Source organism: Nyctibius grandis, chromosome 3, assembly GCF_013368605.1.
Source record: "Nyctibius grandis isolate bNycGra1 chromosome 3, bNycGra1.pri, whole genome shotgun sequence".
Lineage (NCBI taxonomy): Eukaryota > Metazoa > Chordata > Aves > Nyctibiiformes > Nyctibiidae > Nyctibius > Nyctibius grandis.
Window position 1 is genome coordinate 42862674 of NC_090660.1, and position 12493 is coordinate 42875166.

The 12493-nt window shown below is 42.0% G+C and overlaps 1 protein-coding gene across 1 annotated transcript in view; it reads left to right on the plus strand.

Moving 5' to 3' along the window:
- Positions 1 to 12347, plus strand: part of TMEFF1 (transmembrane protein with EGF like and two follistatin like domains 1) — a 133898-nt gene extending 121551 nt beyond the window's left edge. Inside the window, exons 8-10 of the mRNA XM_068396904.1 lie at positions 5495 to 5618; positions 9789 to 9947; positions 12263 to 12347. Of these exons, the coding sequence (XP_068253005.1) occupies positions 5495 to 5618; positions 9789 to 9947; positions 12263 to 12347 (368 nt within the window). The remainder of the gene's footprint in view (positions 1 to 5494; positions 5619 to 9788; positions 9948 to 12262) is intronic.
- Positions 12348 to 12493: the final 146 nt, after the last annotated feature.

Genomic DNA, 12493 nt, shown 5'->3' on the forward strand with positions numbered 1-12493 from the left:
CCAGACTCCCAGGACCTTTGGTAGGTGATCGAGAGGGGTCCTGCCATAACATCCGCTAGCTGCTTCAGTACTCTGAGAGGAATCCCATCAGGCCTAATGAACTTGTGAACATTCAGCTGATACAACTGGTCCCTTACAATTTCAGTATCCACAAATGGAAAGTCACTGTTCCCACAGTCATGGTCCTCCAGCTCAGGGGACCAGGCAGCTCAAGGTGTATCAATATTATTAAAGACTGAAGCAAAAAAAGCATTGAATGCCTCCACTTTTTCTTCATCCCTATTAGTCAGATGACCATCTTCAACAAGTTTCGGTCCAATGTTTTCTTTAGACCTCCTCTTGCTATTATGTACTTTAAAAAGCCCTTCTTGTTATCTGACACAACACTGGCCAGATTCAACTCTAATTGAGCTTTGGCCTTTCGTGTCTTCTCCCTGGCTATATGAATCACAGCTCTGCAATCTTGCTGCAAAGCCTGACCTCACTTCCAGAGATCATACAATTTCTTTTTCCTCTTGAGCTCCACGAGGAGTTCCCTGTTCAGCCAAGATGGTCTTCTACCCTGCTTGCTTGACTTATGACACAATGGGATTGCCTGCTCCTGTGCTTCTAAAAGGTGCTTCTTAAAAACTGGCCAGCACTCCTGAACCCCTAAGCCCTCGAAAGCATATTCTCAGGGTACTCTGCTAAATAGCTCTCTGAATAGCTTAAAGTTTGCTCTCCTGAAGTCCAGGGTAGCAACTCTGATGTCCTTTTTTCTCATTACACTGAAAATTTTAAACTCAACCATTTCTTGATCACTGCGGCCAAGACAGCCACCTACCATCACGTCCCCCACGAGTCCTTCTCTATTCACAAATAGCATCTTTCCTGGTTGTCTCACTGAGTACTGTGACAAGAAGTTATCATCTCCTATAAACCTCAAGAATTTCCAAGACCTGCTTGTCACAGCAGTATGATATTCCCAGTTGATGTCTGGGAAGTTGAAATCTCCCCCAATGACAAGAGCTACTGATCCAGAAATTTCTCCTAATTGCCTGTAGAATAACTCATCAGTGCTTACATCCTGGCTGGGCGATCGGTGGTAGACACCCACTACAATACCTCCTGTGTTTTCCATCCCACTAATCCTTACACAGAGGCTCTCAACCACATCATCACTAACTGTAAGGCCTGTGCAATCAAACCTCTTGCTTACGTGTAGTGCAACACCTCCACCTTGCCTGCCCTGCCTATCATAGAATCATAGAATAGTTTGGGTTGGAAGGGACCTTTAAAGGTCATCTAGTCCAACCCCCCTGCAGTGAGCAGGGACATCTTCAACTAGATCAGATTGCTCAGAGCCCCATCCAACCTGACCTTGAATGTTTCCAGGGATGGGGTGTCTACTACCTTTCTGGGCAACCTGTTCCAGTGTTTCACCACCCTCATTGTAAAAAATTTCTTCCTTTTATCTAGACTAAATCTACCCTTTCTTAGCTTAAAACCATTACCCGTTGTCCTATTGCAACACACCCTGTGAAAGAGTTCATCCTCATCTTTTTTATAAGCCCCCTATTCCTCCTGAACAGCCTGTAGCCCTCCATCCCAGCACTCCAATGCTGGGACTCATTCCACCAAGTCTCACTAATAACAATGATATCTGTTCTGGGAACTAACCAACACTTCCAGTTCATGCTGTTTGTTACTCATACTGCATGCACTGGTGTACAAGCATTTGAGATACGTTCCTGAGGCCTCCGTGCTCCCAGGAGCATTGCAAATGTTCCCACTAGCATTGCCACCCTCAGGTGATGCCATGCCAGCCCCTAGCTTACCTACTGCAATGCTGCTAATACCCCCCTTCCTCCATCGATTGTAGTTTAAAGCCCTCTCGATCAGTCCCACCGGCTTACACCCAAAGACACATTTTCCCCTTCAGGACAGGTGGATCGCATCAGGCCTTAACATACCTTGTGTCTCAAAGGCTCTTCCATGGTTTAAAAACCAAAAGTTTTGGCATAGGCACCAGTCATGGAGCCAGGTATTGATATATTGGACTCTCCTGTTTCTTCCAAAGTCTCCCCCCATTACTGGGAGGACTGAGGAAAACACTATCTCTACTTGTGAATTGTTTAGCATTCTTCCCAGAGCTCTGTAATCTCCTTTGATTGACCTCAGACTTTTTGTTGCTACATCATTAGTACCCATGTGAAAGAGCAGGAATGGATAGTAGTCTGAAGGTTGTACTATGCTCTTCAGCCTTGTGGTGACATCCCTAATTCGGGCCCCAGGGAGGCAGCAACTTCCCTGAAAGGAGGGTCCAGTCTGCAAATGGGTGTTTCCATTCTGCACAGGAGGGAATCACCAGTGATCATAACTCACTGTCATTTCTTCTTGGCACTGGTCTTAATGCAGATTTTGTTGAAAGGGGTTGGTATCTTCTCTGTTAGCTCTGGTCTTTAGTTTTTTCTGTCATTATACTAGTTTTGCACTCCCATGGCCTCCCAGAGTAAAGCCACCCCACCATGGCTTTCGACATTCCTTGTGTTCTTCTTGAAAAGCCATTCAGTGCCAAAAAGCTCTGTATATTTTTCTTTTTTTCACAAATTCTCTTATTGTCACTACATATAATATACCAGTTGGAATGATTTAATGTCAATTTTCACTTACATTATGAAGGCATAAAAGGCACCAAATGGAATATAGATCTTATTATGTAATGTAACGAAACACCACTTTTGGTTCCTATTCAGAAGAAGTTACAGCCTTTTATTCATTGCATGTAAATTGCTCTTGAAATCTAGTTAGTGGAAAAAGCATTGTATATAATTATTATTATTAATGTGTATAGCTTGTGCAGTCTCAAAATCGGCAAATGATGTGCACAGAGGGAGTATGCCTTGTGCAAAAAAATTATTTTGCAATTTTTTTATGCAGTAGTCAGGTCTTTCTAGATAGTGAGAGCCTGAACTGAACTACTCTGAATGACTCTTCCGAGATAAGAGAACAGACCACACTTCTGTTTTTGCTTTAAATTCATGTGAGTTATTCTTGTTACGCCCTGTTCTCTGAATGTATAATAACTTCTAGTCTGTAGAACCATAGCCATGAGGGTCTCCTCCTGCAGTGCAAGTGTCTACCTGAAGTTACATCAGAAAGGTCTTTCTTCCCGGATTCAGCTGGCTTGCTTGTTTTATTGTGCCAAGATGGGCATCAGGGTTTCAGGTTTTGTGCATGCCTCTTCCTTCTGGTGAAGTATCTGAACTCTTATATCATAGAGTCATAGAATCTATAGAATGGTTTGGGCTGGAAGGGACCTTAATGATCATCTAGTTCCAACTCCCCTGCCATGGGCAGGGACACCTTTCCACTAGACCAGGTTGCTCAGAGCCCCATCCATTCACTCTTTCAAGGCTCCTACACCGGTTAAATCTTTCACTTTGAAGCTCTGAAGCAGTTTAGCAGGCCTTTCAGATTAAAAATAGATTCCCATCAATAGGTGGGTAAATGTCTGTTTTACACTAGGAATCACCTCTTGTGTTTAACATCTCTTTGTAAGTTTTGCCTCTGACTTGGGTGGCCGCTGCTACCTGGCCACCTTTCAGGGGATGCATCTTTCACTGGGCCTCACGTTCTATCCTAGCACATACATTAAAACCAGACACAGTGCAGCTACCTGAACAGACTAATGTAATTGTTTGTAGCTTATTACTAGCCTTTGATTGGGACCAGATGTGACAGTAGTTAACTGCTTGGAGGAGGAGGGAGGCAACAGTTGTGGGATGAGCCATCCCCACTTTTCTCCTCTTAGACATGCCACAACATATTCTGTTCCATCAGAGCAGTGGTGGATATATTGTTAGTATTAGGTAATGTTCTTCCCTTGTATCAAGTCTTCTGTATCTTTCAAGCATAGACTGAAACAACAGGCTTCCTTATATCTAAAACCTCTAATACTTATATTCTTTTTTTCTTCTGGAACAAATTAGAAAACATTCCAGAAAATGTTCGGGGAAAACCTAAAACAGCAGCATGCCTTTTCTTTTTTTCCCTTGTATAAATACATTCTCTTTCTTGCTGGTATTATTTCAAGTGTCTGCAATTGTATAAGAGATTTCTTCTTCACGGTCCCTTTTTGCTTTGCACCTGCAGTTCATTATAATCTTGTATTTGTGATGCTATAGTCTATTGCCATGGAAATGAACATAATTCCACAATTACGCTCACTTCTTTAAATCCCTGCTCTTTAGATAAGTTCATTAAGAAATATCAACTTCTGTGTTCAGGACTTTCTTACGGAACAATTTTGGGGAAAGAATGGTTGAAAATGTGTGCCGCTTTAGATAGTTTTAGTAACATGACAGAAGCACGAAGATGTTGGGGCAGAAGGGACTGCCTTCCTGTGCTGGGCTGACCCAGCCAGCAGCTAAGCACCCACCAGCCACTTGCTCAACCCCACCTTCCCCTCAGCAGGATGGGGGAGAGAATCTGAAGAGCAAACATGAGAAAAACTCATTGGTCAAGATAAAGGCAGTTTAAGAAGTGAAGGGGGAAAAAAGAGGAAAAAACCCCAAGTGATCCAAAAGCCATCACTGACAACGTCCCACGAGCAGAATGATGCCCAGCTGGTCTCTGAGCAGTGGCCACCTGGGAAAGACCAAAACCCCAGTTTTTATTGCTGAGCATCATGTCATATGGTGCAGAATATCCCTGTGGTCAGTTTGGGTCAGCTGTCCTGGCTGTGTCCGCTGCCAGCCTCTTGCCCACCCCCAGCCTACATGCTTAGGGTGAGATGCAGAGAAAGCCTTGATGCTGTGCAAGCACCCTTCAGCAATAGCCAGAACACTGGTGCATTATCAACAGTTTCAGCCAGAAATCCAAAGCACAGCACCATATGGGCTGCTCTGAAGAAAATTCATTCCATCCCAGCCAGACCCAGTACACGTCCCAAAGGAATGGGTGTTTTAAGCTCATTTCAATACTCTGAAATTCCCTCTCTCTAAAAGCGTTTCTCTGAGGAAGACAGGTATTTTAGTGTGTTTGATTTCAGCTATAACAACAAGTGGTACCAGTCAGACCTGGGCTTTATCAAGTTGTTTTCTACACAGTAGTCATAAAATGTGGTTTAGCTTCTTTCCTTCAGGTTTTTTTCCTCTGTTTAGACATGGGAGAGAGCTCTCTGTATCTGCATGTTAGCTCTTTGCCCCAGTGCCACTGACAAAACTTCTGCTGATCTTCATGCATCGGCTTGTTTCTGTCGTAAATATTTTTCTCCTTTTGAGAAACCTGACATGTGAAGCATATTTAGATGACTCTGAGGATCATTTTTCAGTGCTGTACATGCTAGCAAATCTCTGTAGGTGCCTCTGGAACTTCACCCTTAAGCCTTTGCTTTATTATTCTGTATTCCTTTATTCACTACAAGTTTTTAAGAATACGCTATTCTGGGTTGAGATTTTTTAATTAATATCATACAGCCATTTATAATTGTTTATGTATATTTCTTTTCAAGACGCCAGTGATCAAAGAGAAGACATTTACATTGGAAACCACATCCCTTGTTCAGAAAGCTTCAATGGCTACTGTATACATGGGAAATGTGAATTCATTTATGCCACTCAGAAGGCTTCCTGCCGGTAAGTCCTGCATGCCTCCAAAATGTGCTTGAAATTGCTGTAAAGCTTAATCGAAATGCTCTCTAGACATAATTAAAGGGTGTATCACTTTGCAGTTATCTCAGCAGTGCCACAGGAGCTGTATCCCTGGGCTGTGGGCAGCACCCAGCTGCTCCAGTTGTGTGGGAGATAGCGCTCAGAGGAGAGGCTTGGTTGGTCAGGTAGTTCAGAAGCTGAATCCCTCTGAGGAGTGTGGCCTCAGCGTTGTCTCCTTATTTTCAGCTGCTAAATCCTATCTGTAGGAAAAAAACAAAAACAACCCGCCTTTGCTTTGCATGGCTTCTTTTGAAGTATGACTGCTCTTTCCCCATTGACCTCTCAGTCTGTTCTTATGCTGTCTGTAAGTTTTATTGCTCCTGTCGTAAACTTTCTCTAGAGTATCAGTATCTTAGTTTTAACATTTATTGCCCTTTTTCACAATAATAGGCTTCATCTAGAGAGTATAAAATTGCAAAATATTCTTTAGCCCACACTTCTTGTCTACAGTGTAATCTAGCAGCTCAGTACATTCAGTATTAAGCCACTCGGTGTTTCCCAGGATATCTGAATATTCCAGTTTATTTCCTTAGCTCCCACATAATTTTTTCTTTATATTTCACCACCTAAATTCTGCATCTTTGTTTTCCTCAAAAAATAAAATAAATTTTAAAAGTTGTTTATAGAAAAAGGCCACTTCTTCTTAATAACATGTAGTGCCCTACTTATCAGGAGGTTTCACTCCTGAACTTTTATCTTGCAGGCTTGTACTTTCAGATTAATGTGGTTGAAGATGCTATAACTCTTTGCTTTCCTTTGCTTTGGAAACTTCAGCTGTAAATCCATTAGATACTATCGCATTTTCTCCCTTGATCTTTATCGATCAAGGATATTTAGGGTTTTTTGCACTGCCAAGATTTAAAGCTTTCCAGTCCAACCAGGGAGCAGGAAGCCCAAAAGGCAGAACCAGTATGGTTATCAATGTAAGCGTCTGAAAGCTTGTATTATTTCTTTTCCCATCCAAGACCCTTTCTTGTTTATTTTCACCTTTTCAATAGGACTGACGTTGTCTTCTCTTTTCTTTGGCCAGAACCAAGGGAGCTCAATATGGCTTTGCTTCTCTTGGGAAACTGGGTCATCCCCAACGTCATCTTGATGGGCATTAGGCAGGACTATTTGATTACAGCATTCTTTTGATCTAGAGCTGTGTTTAGCACAATTTGTGATGGATTTGTCCTCAAAATATTCAAAGTAGAGGTATTTCAAGGAAAATATTCCTGGCTGAATGAACTGATTTTTTTATTTCTCAGAATTTTTTTCTGGATGTTGCTAATCATATAGTCATTTATTCATTTATGATTCAATTACTATTCAATCATTTAAATATTTGTTATTACTATACTAATTACTGATAGGCAGTGTTTTGATGAATTTAATTAATGTGCTGTCCCTTTAAATTCTATTTTATACTTACATTTACTATTGCTGCCTTCAGTTATTTATTTAAACAGCCTGAACAGTATCTCAGCACTGGACATAGCACAAAAAGCCTCACATAGTTCCAGTCAAGACTTTCTGACTGTCAGTTCTTAACCCTAAGTATCAGATCTCCTTTGTTTTTTTCTTGGCTATTTAAATAGTGATGGTCTCATACTCTGTGCGTGTTTCCTACAGGAGCAGAGTTATTAAGGAAACAAATTATTTATATCAGACAGCAATCCGCCATAGTAATTATGTACTTCTATCAAAGAAAAAAAGTCTCTGTTTCTCTGGCAAGGAAAATATAATGATGAATGCTGGGGGCAGATTGTTATTTTCAAATGCTATGCATTCTTATACACATCTAGAATATACATTGTTTAATTTGGTCCTCATTTCCTGGTAGTGATATATGAGAGGTATCAGACGTCCTATAAAACTGCAGAAAATACCTGTGCAGAGCAAATTCTGCCTTTCGCTTTCATTGAGGACAACGAACCTCTTTGCTCATTGTAGAGCAGCGCTTCAGGACTGCCAGCAGGTAGGTGGGAGGAGAGTTTTGTAGTAGTTAATCACATAATATTGAGTTTACCGGCCTTCATACAGCTGAGATCTGGTCAATCTCCTGCTGCCCTCTTTGTGCAGTGCAGTTCTGCCCTGTCCTTATGGCAGGCTGCATCAAAGAGGCACAGTTCAACCCTTTGCAAAGAAATCTAAACTTCTTTACACTAGCTCAATTAATTGACTGATCAGCATACTCTGATAAATCCATGCTGACCTCTATTTATCTTGCTATTATATTAATGCTATATTAACTTGCTATATATTAATGCAGCAGAATGCTTTAAAATCTGTTCTACTAGTTGAAGGTAGCTTAAACTAGTGCCTAGTACTTCATCCCACCACCAATACAGTTCTTAACACAAGCACTTCTTCTTTGCAGGAATTCAATACTCCTGAATCTCCATTCAACATTTCTCAGAAATAATTTCCTGTGGCTTCAGTGTTTCTAAGGAAACGTCTTTGAATTACTTGTGCCTCCTCTGCTTTGTTTTGCTTCATATGCTTTAAAGCAATTCTCACACTGATCACACACTGACTGTTACCTTCTTTAACGAAAACAAAAGCAAAGTAACAATAAGAATTCAGTCCTCTCCACTAGCAAGGAGTCCTCTTCCTTATTGTTTCTTTTTGCATGATTACCAACATGTTCCCCATCCTCTTCCTTCTTGTACACTAATACATGTTTCTCTTGATTCCCTTCCTAGCCATTACCAAGTTTACTTACAGTACATGGGGGCTTTTCTTTAATAACTCTGCTCTTACTGGAACTTGTTTCATGCCTGAATCAAAACTCCTTACACAGCAGCTCATGGCTGGAGAAAGTAGAGTCACAAGATTATGAAAATGTAAACCCCAGCTGATACCCCTGCATGCAAAGGGGAATTAGGAGTTGCATTAGCAGTTGTAGGAAGGTCTGTGGAGTAATTATTTTGTTCCTCCAAACAGAATTAATTCCTACCCTAGCACAAAGCTTTTGGACGCATGAGACCAATTCTGTGTTGCATTCAGATTTATCTGATCCAGTTTACAAAAGGTTTGTTTCTCTGCCTGCATGAGAGTTCTTCTCCACCTTCCTGTTACAGAGCTGGAGGTCAATTGTACAATTCAGTTGCCCTTCATGATGCATTTGCATCAGTCAGTTTTAAAGGATAGTTGTACAAGGAACTTGCTCAGGGATGTAAGTGGTGGGCTTTAATTCTGTAGACTTCAGCTCAGTGTCTTGGGTGGCTCTTGCCTTTCCTTGTTGTGCTTACGTCTCTCTTGCCTCGTGACATGAATTCCTCCAGAGCGTGTTTCCACAGCCACCTTCACCACTGGCACATCTTGCATTCCCTGAACATGTGTCGCTGATCAGGAGCAGCCTGTGCTGAGTTTCTCATCGAACTAACTGCTGCTTTGCTCAGGCAAGGTACCATTTAGAGTAGCCGCTTCTCTTCTGTCTCCAGCCATTTCTCCCCCACCCCTAGCCAATTTTTATGGATTCTTCATGAACTCTCACTTGAAGAGTTGTGGGCCATTGGGTTTTCTAACCCAACCTCTGTCAAATTCTGGTTTGGTGATAAGGCAGGAGGAGGTTTGATGCTAGTCTTGACCAAGAGGTTTTGCAGGATTCCACTTCTGTAGGCTGCAGCTTGAAAAGGGATCTTCCTTTTCCCCCATTTTTCAAGATTTCTCTTCCTCTTTGTCACTCCTCTCCCATATTGACATTGCAGCTGAGTGAGCATGCTCACTTTGCGTTTCATGAGCATGCTTCCTTGTGTTTCGTTTAGCCTTTTCTACTTGTTTCACCTAGTTGCTTTATTCTTCCTAAATATTACCCCAATTTAATAACAACCCCACATATTTCTTTTGCCAAATCAGGACCTTCACCATGCTTCTGTGTTCTGAGAGAGGGCCACTAGTAACCTTACCCAGGAAAGCAGAGCATACCCGCTCTGACTCTTCTCTTGCCACAGAAATCCAAACCATTCCCCAACCCAAGCATTACCACACCTCCACCTTCTCACCAGCTCTTTCTCAGCTGAAGTCAGCTCGGACTCCTTATTTCATCTGCAAAATGACTGGGCTGTTGTCAAATTACAGATTCCATGGAATATTCCTTTTCTTTTTCAGGTGTGAATCAGGATATACTGGACAGCACTGTGAAAAGACAGACTTTAGTATTCTTTATGTTGTCCCAAGTAGACAAAAGCTTACGCATGTCCTTATTGCAGCAATAATTGGAGCTGTACAGATTGCCATTATAGTTGCAATTGTCATGTGCATAACAAGGTAGGTAAACACAAAAACAATGAAAAATTACACACTGCATGGATATACTTTTTCTGTATTTAAATATTTGACCCCCCAAATTTTATATGCTTTACATATATCCTTAAATACCCACATAAAAAATATCTAATGACTGAAGCGGAAGGATTATGTAACATCCTATTGCTTTTTTTTTTTAATCACAAACCACACATTTGTTTAAATTCACAAACCACCAGTAACCACTCTGAATCCCCAGACCAAATACCCAGCAGAACAAGTCATCCTTGAAACACATCCAAAAGGTGAGCTACTGTGTTAGACTTTCACTGGAGTTACTCAAGCATTGCTGATATCTAATAGAAGCTATGATACTCCCCTCCCACCCAGTGAAACCAGAGAGGTTCACAAGATGCTGTTTCCTGCAGTACCACTGTAAATGGTGTTACACAGAGAGAGAATATCTTTCACACCATATATGCTTTCTGAAAATTTCTGCAGCTAGTCCCTTTGTTAGGCACTCTCCATGGGAATCTATTTTATGAAATGTAAAGATGCGCAAGCACAGAGTTCAAGTTTCTGGGTTGTCTCAGACTCTCACCCTCTATGAAAACTGAGATGAGAGCCATGGATTTTTTTTTGATGACAAGGGATTCAGTTTGCTCATCAAAGACTTCAGCCCAACGAGGACTGAGGGCTCTGGGATAGATTGGTGGCCAGCAGGTTGAGGGAGGTGATTCTGCCTTTCTAGTCCGCTCTGGTGAGACCCCACCTGCAGTACTGTAGCTGGCTCTGGATTCCTCAGCACAGGAAAGACATGGACTTGTTGGAGCAGGTCCAAGGAGGGCCACAGAAATGATCAGAGGGATGGAACACCTCTCCTATGAAGAAAGGTTGAGAGAGTTGGGGTTGTTCAGCCTGGAGAAGAGAAGGCTCCGGGGAGGCCTTGTTGCAGCCTTTCAGTACTTAAAGGGGGCCTAGAAGAAATGTGGGGACAAACTTTTTAGCAGGGCCTGTTGTGATAGGACAAGGAGTAATGGTTTTAAACTAAAAGAGGGTGGATTTAAACTAGATATAAGGAAGAAATTTTTTACAATGAGAGTGGTGAAACACTGGAACAGGTTGCCCAGAGAGGTGGTAGACGCTCCATCCCTGGAAACATTCAAGGTCAGGTTGTATGGGGCTCTAAGCAACCTGATCTAGTTGAAGATGTCCCTGCTCATTGCAGAAGGGTTGGGCTAGATGAACTTTAAAGGTCCCTTCCATCCCAAACTATTCTATGATTAAGGATGACTTAGTTACCTTATAGGTGCATGAAGCATTTAAGTCCTATACTTGGGCATCCATGACACACTTTGCCTTCTCCTCCTCAAGACATCGTTCACTTTTTTAGCTCCAGTTACACTGGGCCATAAAACTTCCTGCTACTACATTAGCACATGGCTTCCCAAACTCAGTGATGTAGAGTGACACTCCTATGAATGAACAACATAGACCTCCTTCCCTATCTCTCTTGTAAGGTTCAATGTAGCAGGTGTAAGTACACATATCTTACAAGTAGGTAAGGAGGTACTTACACAAGTACCTCCTGCACATGTAAAAGGGTTATTTGGCTCATGCAATTGGTGTCATCCCTTTTCTGCCCAACACCCTGCTGGCCAAAGCAGTGGTGTGAAAGAGGAGCAGCCCTCCTCTTTCAGCCTCCCTACGACTGTTCCCCAGCTCACAGTCTCTCAGGGACAGGCTGTCTTGCTGCGTCACAGCAGGACTGCTCCATTATGCATTGCCCGCTGTCTGACGGACTAAGTCCCATCCCATTCAGAATTGCTGGCTTTTGTGAATCCTTTCTTAGTTGTGTGTCCATCCCCAAGAAAGGCATCACCCGAGTCACCCCACAGAGGGTCCTGGGTGGGCTCTGTCTCAGCAGCTCCCATGAGCAGCAGGGCATCTGGAGGTCCAGCGCTTCAAAAGGCTGATTGATCCAGTCTTACCATCCACTGGATTTTAAGTATGAAATATGTATAAAGTAAAGCCAATGCAATTATTCACCGTGGTACGTGTTTTGCTGGATCAAGGCTGAAGGACATAGCACGTTGCTGGTTTCGGTCTCAAGATCAAGCACAACTCCCTTCTGAGTGATCTGGGGTCCCATGGACATCCCCAGGTGACAGTCCAGTACCAAACAGCGGGAGAGTCCCCTCAGGCAGCACAGCTAATAGACTCCTTGCTATTGTTAAGTACAGAAAATTAAGTCAATGTGTTATTGCTAAGCTTAATTTTATGTGGCGTATATAAAATCAGCCCTCCTTTTTCTTTCTCTTTCTCTTTTTTAACAGAAAATGCCCCAAAAACAATAGAGGACGACGGCAGAAGCAAAATCTAGGCCATTTTACTTCAGATACATCATCCAGAATGGTTTAACTTAGTGATTTTTATACCTACATTGACCATGTGATGTACATTTTTATTATATCTTTTTTTAAAGAATGGAAATATTTATTTCAGAGGCCTTATTTTTGAACATTTTTAGTGTAACAATGTTGGTCTGTACTCTGAAAGCATCAGCT